At 42.5% G+C, this 22,072-nt stretch overlaps 1 protein-coding gene across 4 annotated transcripts; it reads right to left on the bottom strand.

The window, feature by feature from the left end:
- Nucleotides 1-3,979: 3,979 nt before the first annotated feature.
- Nucleotides 3,980-21,831, bottom strand: olfm1b (olfactomedin 1b). Of its 4 annotated transcripts, none has more exons than XM_054612738.1 (6): nucleotides 21,763-21,831; nucleotides 14,307-14,456; nucleotides 13,385-13,540; nucleotides 10,722-10,941; nucleotides 6,224-6,330; nucleotides 3,980-4,654 (listed from the first exon to the last, which is right to left on the bottom strand). In XM_054612738.1, the coding sequence occupies exons 1-6, from the start codon at nucleotides 21,826-21,828 to the stop codon at nucleotides 3,980-3,982; spliced, it is 1,374 nt and encodes a 457-aa protein (XP_054468713.1). In that variant the 5' UTR covers nucleotides 21,829-21,831. The 4 variants fall into 4 exon arrangements, with proteins under 4 accessions (XP_054468713.1, XP_054468712.1, XP_054468711.1 ...); XM_054612737.1 differs by lacking the exon at nucleotides 21,763-21,831 and adding an exon at nucleotides 15,982-16,143 and having other exon boundaries at nucleotides 14,307-14,435; XM_054612736.1 differs by lacking the exon at nucleotides 21,763-21,831 and adding an exon at nucleotides 15,990-16,143 and having other exon boundaries at nucleotides 14,307-14,446.
- Between the last annotated feature and the right edge of the window lie 241 nt (nucleotides 21,832-22,072).

The following is a 22,072-nucleotide window of genomic DNA, read 5'->3' as shown; positions in this document are numbered from 1 at the left end:
AGGGTTCACGGTAATTGCTTGAGTGCGGGGCAGGTCCTAGGCCGTGGAAATGTTATTACTGCCTTGGTTCTCTTGACAGTTAGGGATTAATCACGTTGTTATATCTTAGATGAAACCTTAACTATACGGTGGATTGCAGAAGTTGAAAATGTTTCAGCAACTTCTGGTTCGATATGGAAATAAAATAAAACTGCACATTTATTGGAATGATCAAAACTAAGAGCCAGGGCTAGATTTAATATTGCTGTGGTGTCATTGAAATTCTGCAATTTGTGGATTGGTCTGACCTTTGAAAGTCAAGTACTTGGCACCAACATGCAGGTTGTGATCTGCAGTGATTACAGCTGCATCTCCTTGAATTAACCATTCAGTTCACAGACAGAATCCTCATGAACTGAATCTGTTACTGGCAAAAAAAAACACGCAGGCCTTTGCATGTGTGTTTGTGGTCTAATGTGCATGTTGGAAGTAACCAATGTGGTGAAAATTCATAAAAATGAATATGCATATATGAATTTTAGATCTTTGTAAAGTCAATAATATCAAAAGATGTTGTGGTGTTTTTGGAAGTGTCGGAAATACAGAGAAGTACTAGTAAGATAGCCAAGCAGCTGACAAATTAGCCACTGATTGTGAAGCATGGATGAAGCAGCTGATGCCAATCAATCAGTAAATGCAAGCACACCTTCAGTGCTCTGCTTCAACTCATACTCCGCTTCATATTCAGTCAAATATCCTGTCAAGTGTATTTATGATCACTGCTCCCCTTGCTCCTGCTCTAACAACTTATTCAGTTGTTTAGTGCAAAGGGAGCTGCACAAATAAGTCATGTAAGGTTGAATATCAATTACTGTAGCAGTCTGTGTCAGCTTTTATAGCAGTCTGACAGTCAAGGCTACATAACTCAACCTTCAAATGCACAAAGAGGCCAGAGAGAAGCTGTCTGAGAGCCATTTTCAAAGGTAAATTATGTAATACGGCCTGCAATCGTGACAACAAGCCTTCACATTTTTTTTTTTGCAGCTATATAAAGTGTAAACTGCAGGGCTATGCAACAATTTTGCAACCCTTGTGTTGGCACATACACACTAAACTTCTATCACTGATAAGTGGTTTTGTCCTTGGGGGAATGATGCACCTTACAGCTGGCCAAAACAAGGTCAAACATCTCACTGTGTCCGTCCTTTACTCCCAGAAGTGCTGCTGTAGTAGTCATGGCATTTAGAGGGCAACTATACACCAGATAATTAGCTCAGTGCACTTTTTTAGGTCTGCAGTAAACATGACAGTGGTGCAGAAATGAAAAGAAGGAGCCAACGTTCCAAATGATGAAATGAAATGAAACTGTCAAGTTCATAGGCGTATTATGCATGCGTTGGGGGTGTGGGGGGCTCTGGTGGGGGTGAGACTGGGACAAGAGGGAGTGCTGTCATGTCTCTTGATGTGCCAATCCCAGCTTAAAGATATATTCAGCGCCTGACTGACAGCTCATCAGTGTCATACGTTGCGAAACCTTCCGCCGAGCCTGTTTTCTCCGCTTGTCTCCCAAATCCTATCTCTAATACTTTCTGGGGAGCAAAGCAGCTTGTGTTGTTGGCCAAGCACTGGGAGTGAAAATAGAAGCAATCATTTATTCATCGATTGAAACATCAGAGGACTAAGAGGCAGTGGGGGAGTGGGAGCAACAAAGAGCGGGAAAATAAGACCGGCATGAGGATAAGGGAGGGGAGAAAAAAGATGGCGGTGGTGGGGGTAAAGTGAAATTGAGTGAAGAACAAAGACGGGGAGAAAATTGTTGAAGGACCAAAAAGTGGACAGTTTTGCCTCAATAAAAGACATCAAGACACAAAATAAATGTCAAGCGAAGGAAACACAAATAGGGTGTTTTTTAACACACTTGTTAGACAACCAGTAAAACTGTAAGGTATGATATCTAGTGTTTAAGGTATCAGAAGCCAATAGTAATAAAAAAAAAAAACTGTAATAGCTCCATAAATGTACAAAGTCAGATGATCTATGCATTTTTAAAACCTTATAAGCAAGCCTATTTAATTTCTAATGAACAGCCGCCACCTTTGCAATCAAGCTAACGTTAGCCACTATAAGCTACTGGTCATACCAGACCATGTTGGGCTGTAGCAGCAAAACCCCAGACTGCAGTGAACTCAGCAACAGTGCGGTTTATTTTTTATGAATTTAACTTCTCATTTGCAGCAGGAAAAATGTGTTATTTCTTCATTCAAAAGATACAAAGCTTCACTTTGAGACTCCTAATAATGTGACACGGCCTGCAAATGCTTAATCTTTTCCCACAACTCAACAATGGAACGGAGTGACCTCACTGTGCAATCTTAATGAGGGAGTTAACCCAAAAGGCGATAGATAAGCGCATTAGTTTTGATGTAAAAGTGACCTCCATATGGACAGCCATGCACTGTCACATGGCGGCCTGCAGCTTTTTAAGGCAACAATCCGAGCGTCAGATTTCTCTGTTTTATTGACACGAATCATTAACTATCTCATCTCAGATACAACACATGTCCAGCAAAGCGCAAAAAGGGTGAAAAGCTTTTGTCCTCTGCAAGGGTATACATTTAAACAGCATTATCCTTCACTAGCAGTGGGGGGGAAACATGACATGAGACGGGATTATCCTCTATAAAAAAAAATTAAAGGCGCATGATGTGAATTGAAGATAAGAGGACCGGGTTCCCAGGATATAATACTCGATACATTCTGTTATTTTTTTTTTTTTTTTGTTCTTCAGAGAGATGTGAGCTAGATAGATTCATCCCACGCAGTCCAAATAAACAAATACAGAGGCAAAACCTGCGCCAACAGTTACAGTGATACAAGAACATTTTTTTAAAAAAGAAAATGATTGCAAAGAAAAAGGAAAATAAACAAAACAAGAACAAAATAGAAAAAAAAAAAGTCAATATCTTTGCAAATCCTCAAATCCCAAAGGTATTCTACCTCGTTCCCCCTCCCTCCCTCCTTTTTTTTTTATAACATCGTACAGCTAAAAGACATTCAGAAGAGCAGACCGGAGTGATAGAAAAACACTCATGCAAAGAAAGCCTTGTTCACACATAGTCACTAACACGGGAAAATCATCTCAAACAACAGCGCTGTCAACAGTCAGTGCCTTCAGGTCTTTTAGTGGACGTTGTTATTGTTGTCTGTTGTTTCTCTACAGACTTTTGATTTGCTACTGTTCTTGATTAAAAACGATATGACAGACCGTACCCATTAGGCTATCAAGTCTTCTGACTAGACTGACCTCCCACTTTTTCTGTCTGTCCATTGGACCTGGGGATCCAACAGTTTATTACCAAGAGTCTTTGTTCGAGGACCCCCATTGACCAAAAAGAAAAGTTCTGCTGGGAGGATTTCTACAGAAGAACCCGAGCCACAGGAATGAGCTAAGGGTGATATTCCATAATATAAAAAAAAGGCGTGATGATTTTATTTTATTTTTTTGGCATCTGTTCTTATTCTTTTAAATCTGATATATTAGTCTATTGTTACAATCATTTTCTACGCGGCAAACAATTCAAGAGTTTCATTCCAAAATAAATTACCTCTAACAAAATGATGAAAGCTATTAAAATAAAGTCTACTATGGGTAACTATGAAAGTTATATTAAGACCTTTTATTTACAAAACAGTTCTGATTTATTAACAATCATCTGTGATACTGTGATATGAATTGATAAAGCTTTTTTTTATCTGTAACAAATATATCACATTTTGGAATGAAACCCTTCAATTTTAGATTTTTTTTTTACAGAGTCATTTATATTCACATTCAATCCATTTTGCATTCAGTGTTGATGCAGTCTCTCAGTAAACATTATTTGATATTATAAATAGAATGCTCTCGCCATCGTCTTTTTCTTTCGCAGATATATTTTTGTATATAGGGAGATCTCTACACAGACAATATGTATTTATGTATTTAATCCATTTTCCGTGGTTACAGTTCTTCTGAGCGGATAACGTGGAACAGTGTGACATTGTAGAGGACCTGGTGGCCATTGTTCCAGGCATAGAGGGCTCGGTCACGCGGGTTGTAGTCCAGCATGGAGATATGCGAGTACTTATTCTGGAAGGCAATGTCGATGTACTCGTAGGTAGAGGAGTTGGTGGAGTAGGCGTAGTACACCTTGGTGCCACCCGAGTATCCGTTGGTGACGTAGAGCGTGCCGCAGATCATGAAAGACTCGCCGGCACTCCTTTTTGGGTGGTTGGTGGTCCAGCTCTTGATGATCTGCAGGGTGTTGGGGTTCAGCTTGCTGAGGACGATGTTGCCGGCGTTCTGGTTGGTGGCGTAGACGGCCCACAGGCCTCCCTCGTCCACCATCAGGTCGATGTCGGAGTGGCCGCCCCAGGCGTAGTGATACGCATTGTTGAAGCCCGCGTAGTCGAGCTGCCGGGACTTGCTTATGGAGGAGGTGCGGAAGTCGAACTTTATGATGACGTGGCTCTGGAATTTGTTGAAGTAGATGGAGCCGTTGTACACCACCTGACCCGTCCCCGACCACGGGTGGGGCAGCCGGTGGGACGTGAAGTTGTCTGACGTCATAAAGTCCTGCATCGACTTGTACTCTCGCACGAAGCGGTTGTTATGGTAACCGTCCATGTACCAGACCTACATGACGAGAGGGATAAGAAAGAATTAGGACCAAACACAGGAGCACCTTGAGAGCTTTAAAACCTCTATCATCGTCCATGTGCCGGGGATACCTGGATCTTTTATGCAGATCACACACAGAGTAAAACAAATCCCACCACTCAACAAGCATCACAATTAAGTCAGCGCTGAGACTTCCTCAAGGGGCGGACCGAAGCCGAGATCCGGCAGCTTCCGAATACAAACAGTCAGCGTGACAGTCAGCGTGACAGCCGCGGGGTGGCACGAGCTGAGCCCCGCAGGGGTAATGCCCATCATCCCGGATAAAAAGGCCTGTCTCTGCTGCTTCCACCCGGCTTCCTTTTGGCCTCCTGGGGTGGTGGGCAAGCAGCTCTAACTCCGGATCTAGGGGCTCAAACACTTCCTTTGTCTCAGAGGGACTTACACACCTAAAGCACTTCCCTTACCTGTTTTCATGAACTGCTGTGATTGACTTAAAGAATGATTCATATCAAAGAAGCAGGTCTCCAAGGGCCAAGATAAAAAAAAATACCCACGGTATGGAAACAAAGAGATGAAAAGAAATGGCGCAGAACTTTCTGCTCCCGTCAATTAGGTTCTTCCTCCACTTTCTGCCCTTTGATAACGCAGCACATAGTTCATGTGTTCAGTTCAAAATGTATTAGTTTCTAGAAAAAAAGTTGCCTTTACAGTGTGCTGATATAATCTCAGTCAGCAGTAAATTTCACCCCTGCTGCTGGAATATTTTAAAATACAGCCTGTGTTGTCATGACAATAAGCCTGCAGGAGGCAAACTGCAAATTTAGACAGCCACTGTGCTGTATGCTACTGGCTCTTCTAAAGTTTGTTGCCCCTTTCCTCCCATGTGGCATAGGGAGTTATTAATGTTTCTTATAAAGCCGGTGCACAAAGAGCATGTAGCCGACAAATAAACTCTTTATTTCAAGCTACCTCCCTTCCTGTCCGCTGGTCAGCCTCCTGTTAAGACCCTATAGATTTATCTGGCATTTCATTTTATTGTGTTTTAGTACTGAAAGCGTATTGAGCCAACAGAAACCACAATCAGAGGGAAATCAGATTCAGCTCAGCTGATAAAAGGACAGTGACCAATTAACAGACCGGTTATTCAATTTCACAGCAAGAGTTGACCTTCACCTATGAGCAAGGCAAACTCTTACTTTAGAGTCAGTATCTATACATTTTTTAGTTGCAGCGAGCTTGTGTTACTATTTTCAATCTGTGCATGTCCAATATTGTGGTTCTGCAACTAACAATTATTTGCATTAAAGATAAATCTGCAGATTACCATTCACATTTTCCCAGGCCCAAGTTACTCAAATTGATTGTGTTGTTTGACCAACAGTTTAGCGCCCAATGGTATTTAATTCACTATCAAACTGTAGAAGACGGAGACAACCTGGAAATATTTACATTTCAGAAGGTGAAACCATTGGATCAAAATATATGCGGATCACCTTTCTGTCAATCAACTAATAACTTCAGCTCTAAAATACTGCCGTGTTTGTTTCTTATCCATGCTGTGTGACGGTGTGCGGCCGTACATACCCGTGTATCTCCTTCAGGTGCCAGGGGGTCCGTCATCCAGGAGCCGAACCTGGATCCGGACGTCTTGATGGTGATGGGATCACTGATGCCCGTCAGCTTGCCACATGCTGCAAGGCAAAGAAGTGAGATGGGAACATCTAGAGCGACACCCATTCGGGTATTTAGACCAATTCAAAATCTATTACAAGGGGTTCCCTTTAATTTATATTAATACTCTTTATATCCAAAAGAGTTTGTCTGAAAATTGAGGGAGTCGATGTCCTGATTGAGGCCTATTCCCTTTTGGGAACCCAATAATAAAAGGTGCTTATTATTGGGTTCACATATGGTAATGCCTGTTTTATTCTCTGTGTGTGGATGTGTGAGAAAGTGAGAGGAAGAGGGGGGGCCACTGTGCATTCTGCTCCAGTGTGCTGCTAGTAAGCTGCTGTAGTGTTAATTAGTGTTGAATGAGGTGTTAATGTGAATTTGACAAAACTAAAACTGGGTTCTGCGTCCCTACCTCACTGAGAGTACATCAGAACACCGCTGCAGAACATCCTTTCGTTTAGACATTTTTCAAGACAAAAGTCAATTAGATGATTTTGATGAGTTCATTTCATCACATGGATGTGACGAGTTGCTCTGACGTGCTAATTTAAAGAGTGGGACTGTGACGGCGGCTCACTTTAGGTCTTTTATTAGCATCTGACAATGTGAAGCATTGCATCCATTAACCCCTTACTGTAATACTCATCATCCTTCTTTCTTCATAGCATCTCTATTGTTCTTGATCATTTTACTTTGAAGTCACTCTCTCATCAGGTCGAATTTATTTCCCTTATACAATGAAAATTGTGTCCGTGTTTCTCTATGTGCAGCATATGTCGTGCCTGCGATTATGTGTGGGCATCACACCTCAGCGGCGGGCTGAGAGACAAACACATGGTCACATGAGCAGCATCTACTATTTCCAGTGGGGGTTTGAGTCTCTTACGTAACCCTCAGTGGGATTAGAGACCGCAATAGTACATTGGCCATTGATTTATTTAATTATTTACTCTAATCATGCCCTCTATCTTTAGATCACACTACTATTGCAGGCTGCTGGGGAGCCTGCTGATGGCTCTTCATTCTGGAGATGCACGCAGGGTCTAATCCCTTTTTGGCCTGGATTTGCGTGGACTCAGAGCAGAAGTCAGAGCAAATGGGAAACCTGATGGGAACTGGAGCTGATTATCACAAAAACACCATCAGCCTGTAACTGCGAAATGTGAGGATTTAGATATAGACTGAACACTCAATTCCTGCAGAAGAGGACTAGTTGTTTTTCAAGGACAAATTGGGGTTGTAATTCCTTATTGGTTATGATAATATTGTACTCAACCAAGAAATTGGTGAGATCTGGGAACGGCACAACAAAGTTGTCATGAAAAGGACAAAGTCTGGGAGTGGTGAGGCGGTCAGACAGTTTATATCCCTGATTATTTAAACGTTATTTGGAGGTAAAACCAAAGGTGAGCGCATCCACAGTATTGAAAGTAAGGCTGCAACTAATGATTATTTGGATTCTTTTATTACAGTTTTGAATGAGTTAATCTGCCGTTTATGTTCTTGATTAATCAATTCATCGTTATTTCTATAAAATGGCGAAATAGTGAAAAACAGGTCAAGGTGTTGACCGATCGACTAGACCGATCTGGTTATTAGTAATCACTCGTTGCTCAGAAAACACTGTTTGTGCACAACTACAGCAAGTATGATAGGTCAAAGTTAAGCCAGAGCAGGAAAAATTTGTAAACTGAGGTGGATGTTTAAACTGACTTGATCATTTTACCGTTTGCCTTCCATTTTTCTTCCAAATAAGTTTGGAAACCTAGCATACAGTTTATTGTAAAGGCCATGAAAACAGATTTTGTCATTCACTTTCATCCTATTCCTTTATGAAAACAATATTTTCTGGCAAAGGTAGATCACTTTGGTTATTTCAGAAAAGAGATTTCTGTATTTCTCTGTGCTCTTCTTCCTGGTTTGAGTGGGGAGGGGCTCATTTGGAAAATATTGATGTCATGTACAAGATATTAACAATCTTCGGCTCATATTTAATGTCATACAGAAATAGTTTTCTAGTGTTTATTTATCGTCTGACAACTTGTGTGACGTGTCTCTATGTTCCCAGATCTCAGCAATTAAAAGGACAGTCAAACAGTCAATAAAATAAACCACTCCCTCTATTATAAAGATGTGGGAGAGGGAAAACGAATTAAAAATAGATACGTTGAAGTTACTTGTAAACGGAGAAATATTGATGCTTTGGCATGTGAACCTGGCTATACACTATTCCTTGTAACTGTATTCTCTAAAGAGGAAATGGAGGGTGAGAACAATGGCTTCAAAGCGGGCAGCAGAGGGGTTTATGTGCTGGTATGACTTCCCTGCTCGAGGCAAATCCAGTCCCTTCACACCGAAACACTGATGGTGTTTCGGTGTGAAGGGACTGGATTTGCCTCGAGCTCTCTGTGCCTCCGCAATGCCGGGGCACGGCACAGGGTGATTTATTTATTTGATTATTGCCCAGCAAGCTGGCATGTCCTCTTGATCGATGGCCATTGTGTCCCTGCAGCCGCCGGTCTGTTAGTCTCTCCAGCATAAAACAGCTTGAAGGACAGCTCTGCAGGGACCCTAGTTACTCTCTTTCACTTTCCCAGCTCGCCTTCACTTTATCACTCTTTCTCCTTCCCCTCACCACCTCCTATCAATTCCTCCTGTCGCTGTATCTATTATTCAATACTATAAAAAAAAAAAATCCCTTGCCTTCTTTACTTTCATATCTTTTTTCCCACCCTCCTGTTAATCTGCAAATGCAAATTTGTCGAGTGACCTTTGCAAATTTAATCTCAATAACTAGAGTGTAGCGGAGTGTATTTTGTGTGCACTGTGCATGAGTGCCTCTGCAATCGTGTGAAGATGAAAAGGAAGAGCCACCCTCTGTTCTGCCCGAGCCAGTCCCTCGCTGGGTGACCTCGCCTTTATCTCATCTGATCTTCCCCACACACACACACACACACACACACACACACACACACACACACACAGCAGTTCCCCACTCTCCTATCTTTGGCAGTCCGACCGCAGATGTGAGCAGCTGCATGTTCATCGAACTGAGAGCAGAAACACGGACTCATGCTCCAATCCTGTGGGTAGTGACAGCAGATGTGTCCAGTGAAAAAGAAAACTAAAAAATGCACTGTGTGTGCATAGATAAAGAGAAATAATGACAGAAACGGTAACTGGGGAGCTGAGATTAGACGTCTGCTTTTTGTACTCTACACATCCAATTTAAATAAAATCACTGTGTTTCAGCTAGCTGTCCAAAATGAACAGTAGGTCTTGTAACCAAAAGTTTTTTCCCAATTCCTTTTCTGTCGTCTTGCACTGTGAATAATTTGAAACAGGGACACAATATACCCGTGATGTGCTGCGTGTAAGTGTCTCTGCTCTCGTAATACATCTTAGTCACTGTGGTGTGGGTGTGCATCTATTAGCACTGTGGGCTGTGACAGAGGTGTGAAGAGACCGAGAGGGGGCTAAAACCAAAGACAAGACTGTGAGAGAAACTTCCTGTCAGCAGCTCTCGTCCTCATCGGTGTGTGTTTGTGTGAATGTGTGTACCCGTGTAAAACACCTAATGCTTAATCATGTATTTAAACATGTCATCTCTTTCATCAGCGGAAGTCAGTTTGATTGGACGCCAGCAAATATTCATGCAGGCTCGCAAATTTCCTGGTAATGTATCAGCAGGAAATTTGCGTATGACTTCCAAACTAATGAAAGTTAAAAGGCAAACAGTCAGGCCTGATGCCATTTAAGATATTTTGATTATCAATTCATCTATCAATTAATGATTAATTCCATAAATTTTTTCTAAAAGAATTGAAAAGAAATATCTAACACAATTTAACAGAGCCCAGTGTATGGTCTATAAGTTTGTTTTGTCAAATAAACAGTAAAAAATCCCCCCAAAATAATCATATTCATAATATTTACAATCATATAAAATAGAAAAGCAGCACAGAATATGTTTTTTTTTGATTGATTAATGATTTGAACTGATTTTCTGACAACCAATGGTGTCTTTGAAGGAAGAAACACAGATGATGTAGAAGTTACCAGGATGTAATACCAGTTCTATGAGTACACGACTAGCCCTGTAATGGACTTCACTATGGGTTTACTTTCAAAATGTAAGAGTATACCAATAGCAAAGTATGTTAGAGGGCGGGCACTATGATATACAACCATAAAGTTATAAAATTGGTGTTATGAGTGATGTGTAATATGCATTTGAGTGCTAGAGCGTTTCAGCCACACATAATGTTCCTGTGATGTTCTGAATCGTGTGAATATGCCTGAGGATCTCTCTCTGACCGCTCACAACATACTACATGTGGGTTGGGGGTGTTTGTGCATGCACATGTTGGAAGAAGCAAAGTGTGTGTCAATAACTTTCTGGGCCTACCTAATTTTTGCATGCATGCTCGGAGTCTCTCCTCAAGATTTGACACTCTGTTGTGGAGCTCCTCGTAGTCATAGGCCCCCATCTCCTCCTGAAGTTCGCTTAGAACTGACGTCAGATTCTGGACCTCCTCCTTAAACTGCAATACCAATTTGGCATCGGCCTTGTACTCCTCCAACACTGGTATCAACGGTCTAAGCTCCTCCATTTTCGCTTTTATGGCCTGAAAGGATTAGAATAAGCTGGGTTGAGTGTCATGCGCGACAAAAGGAGACTGTCCATAAAAGAAAAAAGAAAAGGAAAAACAAAAAATAACACCTGTCTGAACCTGACTACTCTGACTCTATCCTGCCTCTCCACTGACCCCCTGTCCGTGTCTGTGTTCAGTGTTTGTGTGTGAGCAGCTGTGTTCTGTCTGTGCAGGTGTGTGTCTGAGTAAACAAACCCAGGTAATATTCTCCGCCCGCTGGTCGAGCAGAGCGGGTGGCTCCGTCCGCCGGCAGTGACCAGCCGTTTAAAAAGCAAGCCCTTGGTACACCGACAACAATTGGGAAAGCTCTTTATTGGTCATCATCGTTTAAAATGCAACATCGTATTAAGGGTTACATGCTTTTACATGTCACACACAACAAAGTGACTCGAATTTTACGTCTATAGTTTTTACGTATAGATTTGTTGAGTAACCAAATATGCATAGACAAAAGCCAAAAGAAAAATAGAATGAATAACAGCAATTGATAATAATAATAATAATAATAATAATAATAATAATAATAATAATAATAATAATAATAATAAATGTATTTACGTTTGAAAAAGAAAGCTTTTAAATGGAAAACTTTGACAGCAGTAACATGCAGGAAGAGATCAGTGGTGGGTTGGTTTGGGAGAAGGCTGGGGTTTCTTAGTCTTAATGGTGCTAAAGGTAAATTAACTGTTTGACGCCCAAATGCTCTCAGTACTGTGGCCCAGTTCAGGGGAATCTGGAATTGACCTGCCTCTTCTTCCCTGTGGCTCTCTTTACATGTCTTAAAGTTAGCCCTGCAAGCAAGAAAATGACAAACTGTTGACAGGGGCTAGAGCTTGCTAACCTAGCTGACAAAGACACACAAACAAACGCACACACACGCACTTAGTATATGCACTTAGACAGGTTACAGAAAATTGCACGCATGCACTGATTTGTGGGGTTGGTGGCATGAGGTGTTCTGAGCATGCAGCGGTGATCACACACAAGTATTGGTGCAGGGAAGATGGTACAGGTAAGAATACAGGTAAGCTGAAACAATGCATTTGTGGGAGTTATTTGCAAACAGGGCGGGGTATTTAACTTCAAAGCTTTTATGGTACAGACGGCAATCTCATTATGGCAGAGAATTAAACAAACTTTTAATGACTTAAAATTGGCATTATAGTGCCTTGTATACTTATTCTTTGATTTTGAAAGTTCTTGTACGGCTCATTGTGTTTAGACATTTAGCACTTGAGAACTTCTTTTGTTAAACCGAAAGCTGAAGCAATTGGTCGATTATGCAATTAGTCAGACTTATTAATCGTTAACTGGTTTGAAAATTGGTTTATCGTTAAAGTCATTTTCAAACGAAAAGTTCCACCTCCCTAATTGTGGAGATGTGCTGCTTTTCTCCGATAAACCAAGTCATTTGCTAATGTTATTTTGGGCTTTGAGATGCTCCGATAGCTTTTTTCTATTATCTTTTTGGCAGTTACTCCTTGAACCGAGACAATAATGTGCTTATTGACATTTAAAAAAAGTATTAGCAGTCCTTATTGGAAGAAAGATACGAGGCGTATCAGCACTAGTTTGAAACACAATAAAGGATACCCCACCCTACCTGCAGAATATTTATTCAAAATTAGCCTATTCTATTTTGACAAGACAGTTAACCCTTTAAAGGGCCAGTGGGTAGGATATTACAGCATCTAGCAGTGAGTTTGCAGACTGCAACCAAATGAAACTTCTCTCGTTTGCCAACAGGTTGGAGAACTACGTTGGCCGACACAAATCGTCCGATTTAGAGCCAGTGATTGCTATGTTGCACCGCCATGTTTCTACAGTAGCCCACAACAGATCAGACTCTGAAGAGGAACCACTTCCTATAGATATATAAATGGCTAATTTTAAGGTAAGGAAAACACAGCAATTCTTATTTTCAGGTGATTATACACTAGTGCTAATACTAATACTGCATACTTATAATCATCATATTCTGTTTTCACACACTGGCCCTTTAATTAAAAAAAAAAGGAGGATTTAGTTTCTGCTCTTTAATCAGATTGGATTAACAATGTGTGTCCCATGTGCAGATATTTTGGTGGTATAACGTTTATCCATTATCTACTCAGTGTGATTAATGTAAATCTCCTAATTTCCGAGTTGATTTAGGATTCCATCACATGGTTCCATAAGAGAGTGAAATACGGACATGAATTCTAGCAGCTGGGTTTATGTATCCAATTATTGAACTTCTTTTATTATGCATGCATTATGGATTTTCTTGTGGTATGTGGTATGGTGGTTGAGTCAATTCTGAATCTCGACAGTGGGAACACAAAGACACAAAATGGGTAAGGTTGTTTATAATGGGCTACATAGCAGCTATGACAGAATGGCGGTCGGGTCAATGGCTAGAGATCCGGCTCCGTACCTTGTATTGCTTGGCGATGTTCTGCTTGTGGTTCTCCTCCACCTGCCTGAACTTGGTCTCCAGACCACGGAGCTGGACCTCCATCTTCTCCACATACTGCAGGTCCCTTTGGGTTCGCTGGTCCAGGACCTGGATGGACTGGGTCATGTTCTGGACCTGAAGAGCCATACGGACACATTGGACCGAGTCATGGAATCAATCTCTATTTATTACATTCTAATTGGAGCAATGAGTATGAGATGAAGGGAAAACGCAACAGACTGTCAATATGTTGTTTTGGCTTGGCTTTCTTCTCGCAGTGACTCACAAACTCAGGCCAACTAGTCAGGGGCCTCAGACACATGGTGGAAGTGTTGAATGCATACTGTTAAGACATTTGGTTTCTACAAACCTGAAACTCCAGAAACTTGGCAAATCTTCTGTTTATTCATGAATAATAATGTGTTGATGTCTGTATTTTTGTGTGTGGATTAGCTACGTTAATTGGGGATGAACTCCATTTTTGGATAATAAAGGTTTTTGTTTTTTTTCCATAAATGTGCTTAAACGTTCCTTTGGTGTAAATTGGATAGCCTTAGCCACCAGTCTTTGTGTATTGAGCCTGGTTGCATCATTAGATGTGTTGCTTTGGTTGTGTGCGGTTCAATAGAAACTCACGGTGTGTAGCTGCCTCCCATGATGCATGTTGGGTTTCGAGGGAGCTCATTAGAGCATGATTCCTATTCTTGTCCAACGGGCAAACCACAAACACGGGTAAGCATATGTGTGTGTATGTGTGTATGTGTGTGTGTGTGTGTGTGTGTGTGTGTGTCTCATTGTGTGTGATGTACTGTAGTCAAACGGAGTAAAAAGGCTCACTCTGGGTATTGTATGACTTTGATTGCTATGGTCATGAGTTGCGGAGGTGTTAAGCGGTAATTACCTTCTCTAGCAGCTGCCTCAGTTGTTTGGTGCGGGCATCCCGTGAACACATGGACTGCTGGGGCGCCACCACAGTGCAGACACACCTCCCCTCGCTATCCTGGGCTGAACTGTACACCTGCCACGATTCCTCTGGGTTCGCTGGCAACACCTAAGGACAAAGGAGTGGATAGACAGAAGAGAAGGGCAGTTGAGCAACATGCTGGAGGGGATGAGGAGCAAATAAAAGAAAAACAGCTCGAACTAAAGCCGAAAAAAAGAAAAAAGGGCACCACAAAAACACACACGTCGGGTTTGTCTATGAAATTACAAAGGTCACTTTGCTGCTATTTGCCCATTAGGGGCATTGCGCCTGTGGGATGCTAAAGCCGCATTGCATTTATCACCATCAGGACACCACAAACCACCAGGCTCCACCCGTTTTGCACCATCACAGAGTGTGTAAAGCCGGCACACAAAGGCACGATGCAGCCAATCAAGCCAGCTGGAGCTACTCCCATTTTTCAGTGGGTGTGTGAAAGTGGGAAGTGTGACGTGACGTCAGAAAGATTTTATTTTTTTTATTTTTTTTGCCTGAGAGTGAAAGAGTAACCTGCTGATCAGATAAGACCGAGTGAGTGACTTTGAAAAAGATGTTCATCACTGCATCAGCAATAAAAATCACTTGGACAGATCTGCTGATTGAGTCAATTAGGGTGAGAATGAGTGACTTCACACAATCCAAAATAGGAGCAGCCGCACTGCTTTCCACCGATGGATGTGCTGACAAGACAAAGAAAATCACTATCAAGCAACTGCCTCAACATCTCAGTGTGCATCTGTAGGTCTACTACTCAGTCAGTCCTCTAACACTGGACGCTCACAGATGATAATAAAACATCATATATCATGAAAAAGATGCTTGAATCTTCTCATAACCATGAAACAAGCATGGCTCGTTCAGGAGAACTGAGTAAATATCAGCTTTTTTTTTTGCTTTTTTAAATATCTATCATTTTCTTTGCCTTCAACGTCCATTGTTCTAAATTTCAGTGCAACCCTCCACTTGACAGAGCGCTCACATTATCATCCGGGCACAGAGGCAGCTCAGAATCCGCCAGGAGCCCGACAGAGAAACAAAGAGACTCTTCATCTTGACTCTATAACAGAACCGTGGCTTTGAACGCCTCTCTCATTCACACAGGCTGTGGAAGGAAGAAGGAGGACCCCCCCCCCACACCTCCACCCCTGCTGTTTCAGACGGAGGGGGTGAAAAACAACTGGCTTGAAATTTCTCATGTCAATTGGTTAATTCTCAACCATGGATCTTTTATTCATATCAATACCAGAGAGGGAGAGAGAAGAAAAGAACCGGCTTAACTTTCCAATTAGTGCAGGCTCTACTCCTATCGACAGGGGCAGCAGCCCAGTGGCATCTGGAGCAACATCAAAAGCAAAAAGATATCTATGAAGCATCTCCAAGTCTGTTTTTTATTTTATTTTATTTTTATTTTTTCACTTCTGCATGCGTCCAGCAAAGAGCATCAATTCCCCCCTTTTCAATTATGAACCAAAGTGCACATATGGTTGGGCACCTAATTGAAATTGAATTGCAACATCCATTCAGGAGACAACCCCCCCCCCCCCCCCCCCCCCAAAAAAAAACTTAAAACCAGCCGCAAGGAAAGATGCGAAACTTGCGCACTTACTCCTGTGCTCCGGTCTGGGTACCCTCCCTGTGCCGCCGTGAGCTTGGTGGTATTCAGCCCCACCAGAGAGGGGAGCGTCTGCGACATCCAGTTGGTGATCATCGCCATGGTGCTGAGCACGACGCCGATCTTCAGCAAAGGCACCGACATCTTTGCACTCTGCTTGGACTTTTTTAATTTTAATTTTAATTTTAAATCTTTTGATTTTTTTTTTTTTTTTTTTTTTTTTTTTTTTTTTTTTTAAGCCTTCTTCATTCTACCGACTCCTCCGGTGTGAAACAAGAGAGGCGACTCATGTTGCCCAGAGCGGCTTGCTGTTTCACCCGGGACTCCGGCTCGGCTGGTCTTTTTTGGACATCTCCGACGAAGCACTGGCGTCGGACGCGGAAAGGAGACCGACCTGAACGGGAATGGTGCGGGGACCGGAGAAAGAACGCACCAAAAAAGAAACCAAAAAAAAACTGCAACACTTGCTCCAGTGGGAAGATGAAGAAAGAAAAAAAAAAAAAGAAACACCCAGAGAGCAGCTGCTGGACGCGTCTTCTGGATAGCTCCTCTGCCTCTGCGTTGTCCCGCACACTGCTGCCTCTCCGGTTCACCGTTACTATTTGGTTCACGCCCGACGGTCCGCCTCCTGCCTTGGTGCGCTCTGTGATAAAGTGCCACTGACTACTACACACACACACACACACACACACACACACACACACACCAACACACGCACGGAAGAGAGGCTGCTCCGAAAGGATGAGAGGAGGAGGAGGAGGAGGAGGAGGAGGTACTACGGATCCATCCTTATATCGCCAGACGCAATGATGTCAGCCAGGTTGGGGTCCGTCCGTGGTTATATCTGGGATTATAGCCCCCCCCCCCCCCCCCTCCCTCCTGAGGGAATGACAATGAGCAGTGCGGCTGAGGTCGGCCGTCACTGATGCTGAGGCATTATTTCATAGTGGACAGTGGACATGTCTTTCTCCAATAAGGACAAGAGGCTCTCCATCATAGAGAGGTTAAAACCTGATCCGGATCATCATACGCGTGGTAAAGGTCATTTTAACTAAAACATCTGAAAATAAAAAAAATAAATCACTGCAATGTTTGAATGCAAAAGTCCACATGTCAAAAATACACACACAGGACAAAAGTTGCGTGTGCAGATTGTCGCATCCCGGAGACAGAAGGAGGGTGGGGGGGGGGGGGGGGGGGACTCGGGGTTATGTTTTATTGATGGCTAACCGGATGCCTCGAGCTCAGACAGGAGGGTGAGCCTTATTTTTGGTTTTCATCCGCGTGACTCTGGCGCCATCGTGTAGCTGATTTTGGCGTTGCTGGAATCAAAAGGGAAGTGCATTTTTAAAATGCAAGGAAGCAGCACAGAATATGCAACAAAATAAAAATGATATATGTTTAAAAAAAAAAAAATCTATTAAAAAAGGGCTGCATGTCACGTTTATGCACTGAATGCATGTTTCTAAACGTGTCTGAATTATAAAGTGCAGCTAAATTGTGCTGATTTTGTTGATGGATAATATCTCTCAAAAATAACTAATAACTCGGTTGCCATCAGGGCCAGAGGTTAATGTTCCAGACGACGGCCCAAACTTCAGCACTGCATCATACACATTACATTACATTACATTACATTACAGTCATTTAGCAGACGCTTTTATCCAAAGCGACTTACAGGAAGTGTATTCAACATAGGTATTCAAGAGAACTACTAGTCACCAGAAGTCATAAGTGCATCTCCTTTCTTAAACAAGCATCTTAAAGCATAAACCAGAGCAAAAGTATAGTGCAGAAGCAAACTAATATGAATACAATAAGTGCAATAAACTAATATGAATACAATAAGTGCAACAAACTGATACGAATGCAATAAGTGCTACGAGGAAGGCTACACGAGGTCCTCAGAATAGCATGAGTGGCTTTACGTCCACAGCTATTCCTGTCAGCTCCATAATGCATTTTTCTAGTAGACTGAAAAAGACAGAAAAAGAAAGTTGGCACTCACTGTACATCCATATCTCCCCCCCCCCCCCCCCCTCTCTCTCTCTCTACCTTCCTGCCCCGCCTCTCTTGTCTCTCCCACGTCGCCTTTCTGACCTTTGAGGTGAGAGCTCGCAGTAGTGATGGATCCACGGATTACTTTGAATCATCGGCAGGGGTCAGCTCACCGCTGTGCACCGCTCTCCTGTGAGTCCAGTCTAGTCCTGAGTTAATATGGTGCAGTTCAGTGCAGCGGCCTCTAATCACATAGCCTTCAAGAGAGGGTACAGTGAGTCCTGTAAGCCTCACAGGTGTGGATCCAGTTCCCTTTTAATGGCGGTGAAGCAAAGGATCAAAAGCTTTGGTCCCACCTCTAATATCAAGTCAGTATTTAACACAGCAGCAGCGGGAGGAACGCCACAGGTGCTCTGAGGAAAGACGTCTGACTTAATGAAAGAAATCAATTAATCAATCAATCAGCGACTATTTATAGAGAGATGTGTCATTTAAAGCCCCTCATTAGAAAGCACTACAGCACAGAAGGATTGATCTATAATTCTGTACACGAGATCCCAAATGTGCAAACAAATAGTAAATAGAATAAAAACACTCGCACAATGAGCAGTTATGCAGTCTGATATTAAAACCCTTTCATGAATAAGACGTCGTAAGAGAGGTGTGGATCAAATGATATGGTTACACTAAGAAAAAAACGTGTGCTGCTGTGCTGTGTACTGTAGGTGTGTCGTCAAAGTTATTTTCTCTTTACAAAGGACAAAAATTACGATTTATGGTAAGTGAAAGTTGTTTGTAGGGACAAACAAGCAGGGACATATTTATAATATATGATGCAATAATTAATAAAAACTATCATAGTATTTCTGACTGGGCTAGTTGACTGTATTGCATCATAGAGAACAGGTGTTTACTGTGTATAAACAGTGGTTTAGCCACATTGAAACACTTAGTATCCAATGCAATAAATGCTTATATATGTATAGCGACAAAAATCACATTTCCAGCCTGCAAGTGAACTACAAAATGCACCGTGTCTCCACCTACTCCTCTGCTGCTCTCTCTCTCTCTCTCTCTCTCTCTCTCTCTCTCTCTCTCTCTCTCTCTCTCTCTCCACTTGCTTCACCAACCATACTGAATAATAAATAGCTTCAACCCCAGCTGCCATGCGTATTGCAATTCAGCTCAACTCCATCTCAGTTTCTCACATATAAAAAAAAAAAAAATAAAACTGCATCGATTCCCCTGGTTTCATACATTAAACTGTTTAGAATATTAATCCCCTCGCTGGAACCCTTTGAGTTTCAGCTGGAGACGTGTGCCGGCTAAAGTAGATTGAGTTGATCGATATGATTTGGAAGCGATTTTTTTTTTTTTTTTTTAATGTAAACATAAATGCATTCCTAATTGTGCATGCGTACGAATCATCCCATGTGCAGGCGCCTAACCTTTGCATGACGATTGTTTGTGCTGTGGTATGCGGGTTGCATGGTGCCATCTGGGTTGTCAGGTGTCTGTGAGATGCTTTAGGATGTGGGCCTGGAGCCATGTGGGAGCCACTGGGTTGAGGAACAGATGCCGCTCTGGCTGCTTACTATTCTTCTCTGTGAGAGCACCGAGCGGTGTAGTCGAAACCCGGTCGGCGGTGTGGGGATAGAGGTGAGAAAAAAAAAAAAAAAAAACGCGGGCGGAATTAAAGAGGAGAGCGAGCTACTAATCAGGCGGCTCCATGCTCCCTCGGCCAGATGTTAAGAAGAAAGAACCGCAGCTGCCCCTCAGCGCCGTCTGAAACAGAGTGAGACTTTTGAAGCAGGGATTGTTCGTGTGGTCATTAAGAGAGCGTCACTGTTCAGCAGCAACGGATCTAGGCCGCGCTCATGAGTAATCCGGCATTGAAAGGCTCTCCATCTCTCTGTCTCTGGATACACCTCTCACTTTTTTTTTTTTTTTTTTATATATCTGGCTTCAAACAGAGATGAGATGTGGAGAGGCCTTAGCCTTCCTACAGTGAAGTGTACTGTAGGTTCCTATAGCTAGGGGGCTGTATAAATAGAGCCTGTCACAGTGTCTATAGTGATTCTTCTCTCCTGGAAGGGAGCGGACGGGCGAGGCTGAGGACTTACATCGACTTACCTTCAAAACAAATGACACGCACTCTCAGGCCACCAGAGAAACGCTGTCACCGTAACATGGGGGGCCCCCCGGACCCAGAAACCAGACTGCCGTGACACCCAAAGTGAAACACACTCTCTTTTTTTCCTTCTTCTGGCTGATGGCTTCCCATCAATCAATGCACATAGCTTCATTGTTCCTTCGTGTCAGCATTTTCGGTGCACTCTACGGATGCACTACTCATGTCCAGTTCACATTACAGGCGAACACAGTTGATGCTTTCAGTGTAGGGAGGTAAAATGGCACCAGTAATATCTTTGTGTGTAATTCCACATGAATGCCGTCGCTCTATGAATAAAAAATGTTCCGCTCGCAGCACACCGACACTCCTCATGCATTCGCTCAAATCAATATTGCTGGCATATTTGTGTCAAGGTAATATGACATCAATATTCTTTTAACACGTTGGTTATCAGGGCCAGCAGGGTTTGCAGCAGACTGCTTCCAACACATTTTATTGAGTTTGTCACTTGGCGTACATTACAGATACTCTGGGAACACAGATTAGTTTATGGATACCTCTGTGTAGTAGATTTGATTATTTTCTTTTGTCCTCCAGTCTACAATTACCAAACACTATTGGATACACACTAGAGAGATGCACACGGAATGTGACTCTCTGTTCAAGCATGGGCAATTAAATCGTCAAATTCCTCAATCCGGTGGTGGCAGGGCCTGGTGATAAATAAATGCACTCCTCCCACCGTAATACTGTCTGTGAGGATTTAAAAGGCAACAGTTTAATGCAACAGTAACTATTATATGTATTGCTGCAAATGGGCTTTCAGATCGCAGGAAGTCATTACTAGTTCCAGTAAAGGATCACGGAGATGCATTTTATTGACCAGTAAATTTGTTTACTACTGCTGAGCTAGGTGGCTTTACATTATTGGACTAAATGTTCTTTTTTGGGGGGTTTTCTTTTCTCCCCTCTCACACAGGCAAACAGTAAGTCACACTGTGGTCAGTGAGCATGCTCAAAAAACACCTTCTTTGAGACACTGCATTTGATTGTGGAGCCCTGCTTTAGGAGCATGCACCCCATGATTCAACAATGGCCTTTTTTATTTTTTTTTAAGAGAGAGAGAGAGAGAGAGCTACAGGCAACATATTGTATCAGAAAAGCCCTGCAGTTGATTCATCTGAGCATTTCCTAATGAGGAAACTGGCAGATCATGCAATAAACCCCCCCCCCTCCTCTTTGTCTTTCCCCTATCTGTCATCCCCGTCGGTGGGGATGACCGTACAGGGCTCTGCTGGATCTGTCCGCGCCCGTCAAACACAATGTATTCACATCATGTAATACCCCCCCATCACCCCCCCCCCCCCCCCCCCCCGCGTTAATCTCTGTTTAAACAGGGGGTAGAGGGGGCTAATTCACGGGGACCCTTTTTTTTTTTTTTTTTTTTTTTTTTTTTTTTTTTTTTTTTTTTTTTTTTATCATCTCTCCGTGGATCTGAAGCCAATTAACCGCTGGCTTTTTTTTTTTTTTTTTTTTTTTTTATATATAGCTTTTTTTAGAATACAGAATGTGGAAAATGGCGTTTTAAAAAAAATAAAATAAAATAAGAAAAATTAAAAGAATAAACCTACTTGGGTGAGTTCTGTGCCCATGAAGATGAGGAGGAACAGAGTCAGGAGCTTGTTCGCAGGCTGCATCTCTTGCCTCCGGTGTGTGAGGACCAGCGGTCTCACATGCAGATCCAGTCCCTTTGCGTCCCCCCGCACAGCGGTCCTCTCCTCCCGGCTCTCTTTTTGGCGACGCGATGCGCTCGATTCTCTCTTCCTCTCTGTATTATTACTCTTATTATTTACAAATATGTTTGATTCCCCTCAGCAACCCAGTGGCAGAACGCGACCGATCTGTTTCACGGACTCGTCTCTGTGCATATTCATCTCATAT

Source organism: Anoplopoma fimbria, chromosome 14, assembly GCF_027596085.1.
Source record: "Anoplopoma fimbria isolate UVic2021 breed Golden Eagle Sablefish chromosome 14, Afim_UVic_2022, whole genome shotgun sequence".
Classification (NCBI taxonomy): domain Eukaryota; kingdom Metazoa; phylum Chordata; class Actinopteri; order Perciformes; family Anoplopomatidae; genus Anoplopoma; species Anoplopoma fimbria.
Note: the sequence above shows the minus strand (reverse complement) of the source record. Positions and strands in the feature narration are given on the sequence as shown.

What these genes read in the sequence shown, in the direction of transcription:
- olfm1b (XM_054612735.1), bottom strand. Translation starts at nt 16,143, where the DNA reads ATGTCGGTGCCTTTGCTGAAGATCGGCGTCGTGCTCAGCACCATGGCG. An exon ending in TGAGGCAGCTGCTAGAGAAG is followed by an intron (nt 13,541 to 14,306) that starts GTAATTACCGCT and finishes ATGGCTCTTCAG; the next exon opens with GTCCAGAACATGACCCAGTC. An exon ending in AGCATGCATGCAAAAATTAG is followed by an intron (nt 6,331 to 10,721) that starts GTAGGCCCAGAA and finishes TTTGCCTTGCAG; the next exon opens with CATGTGGCAAGCTGACGGGC.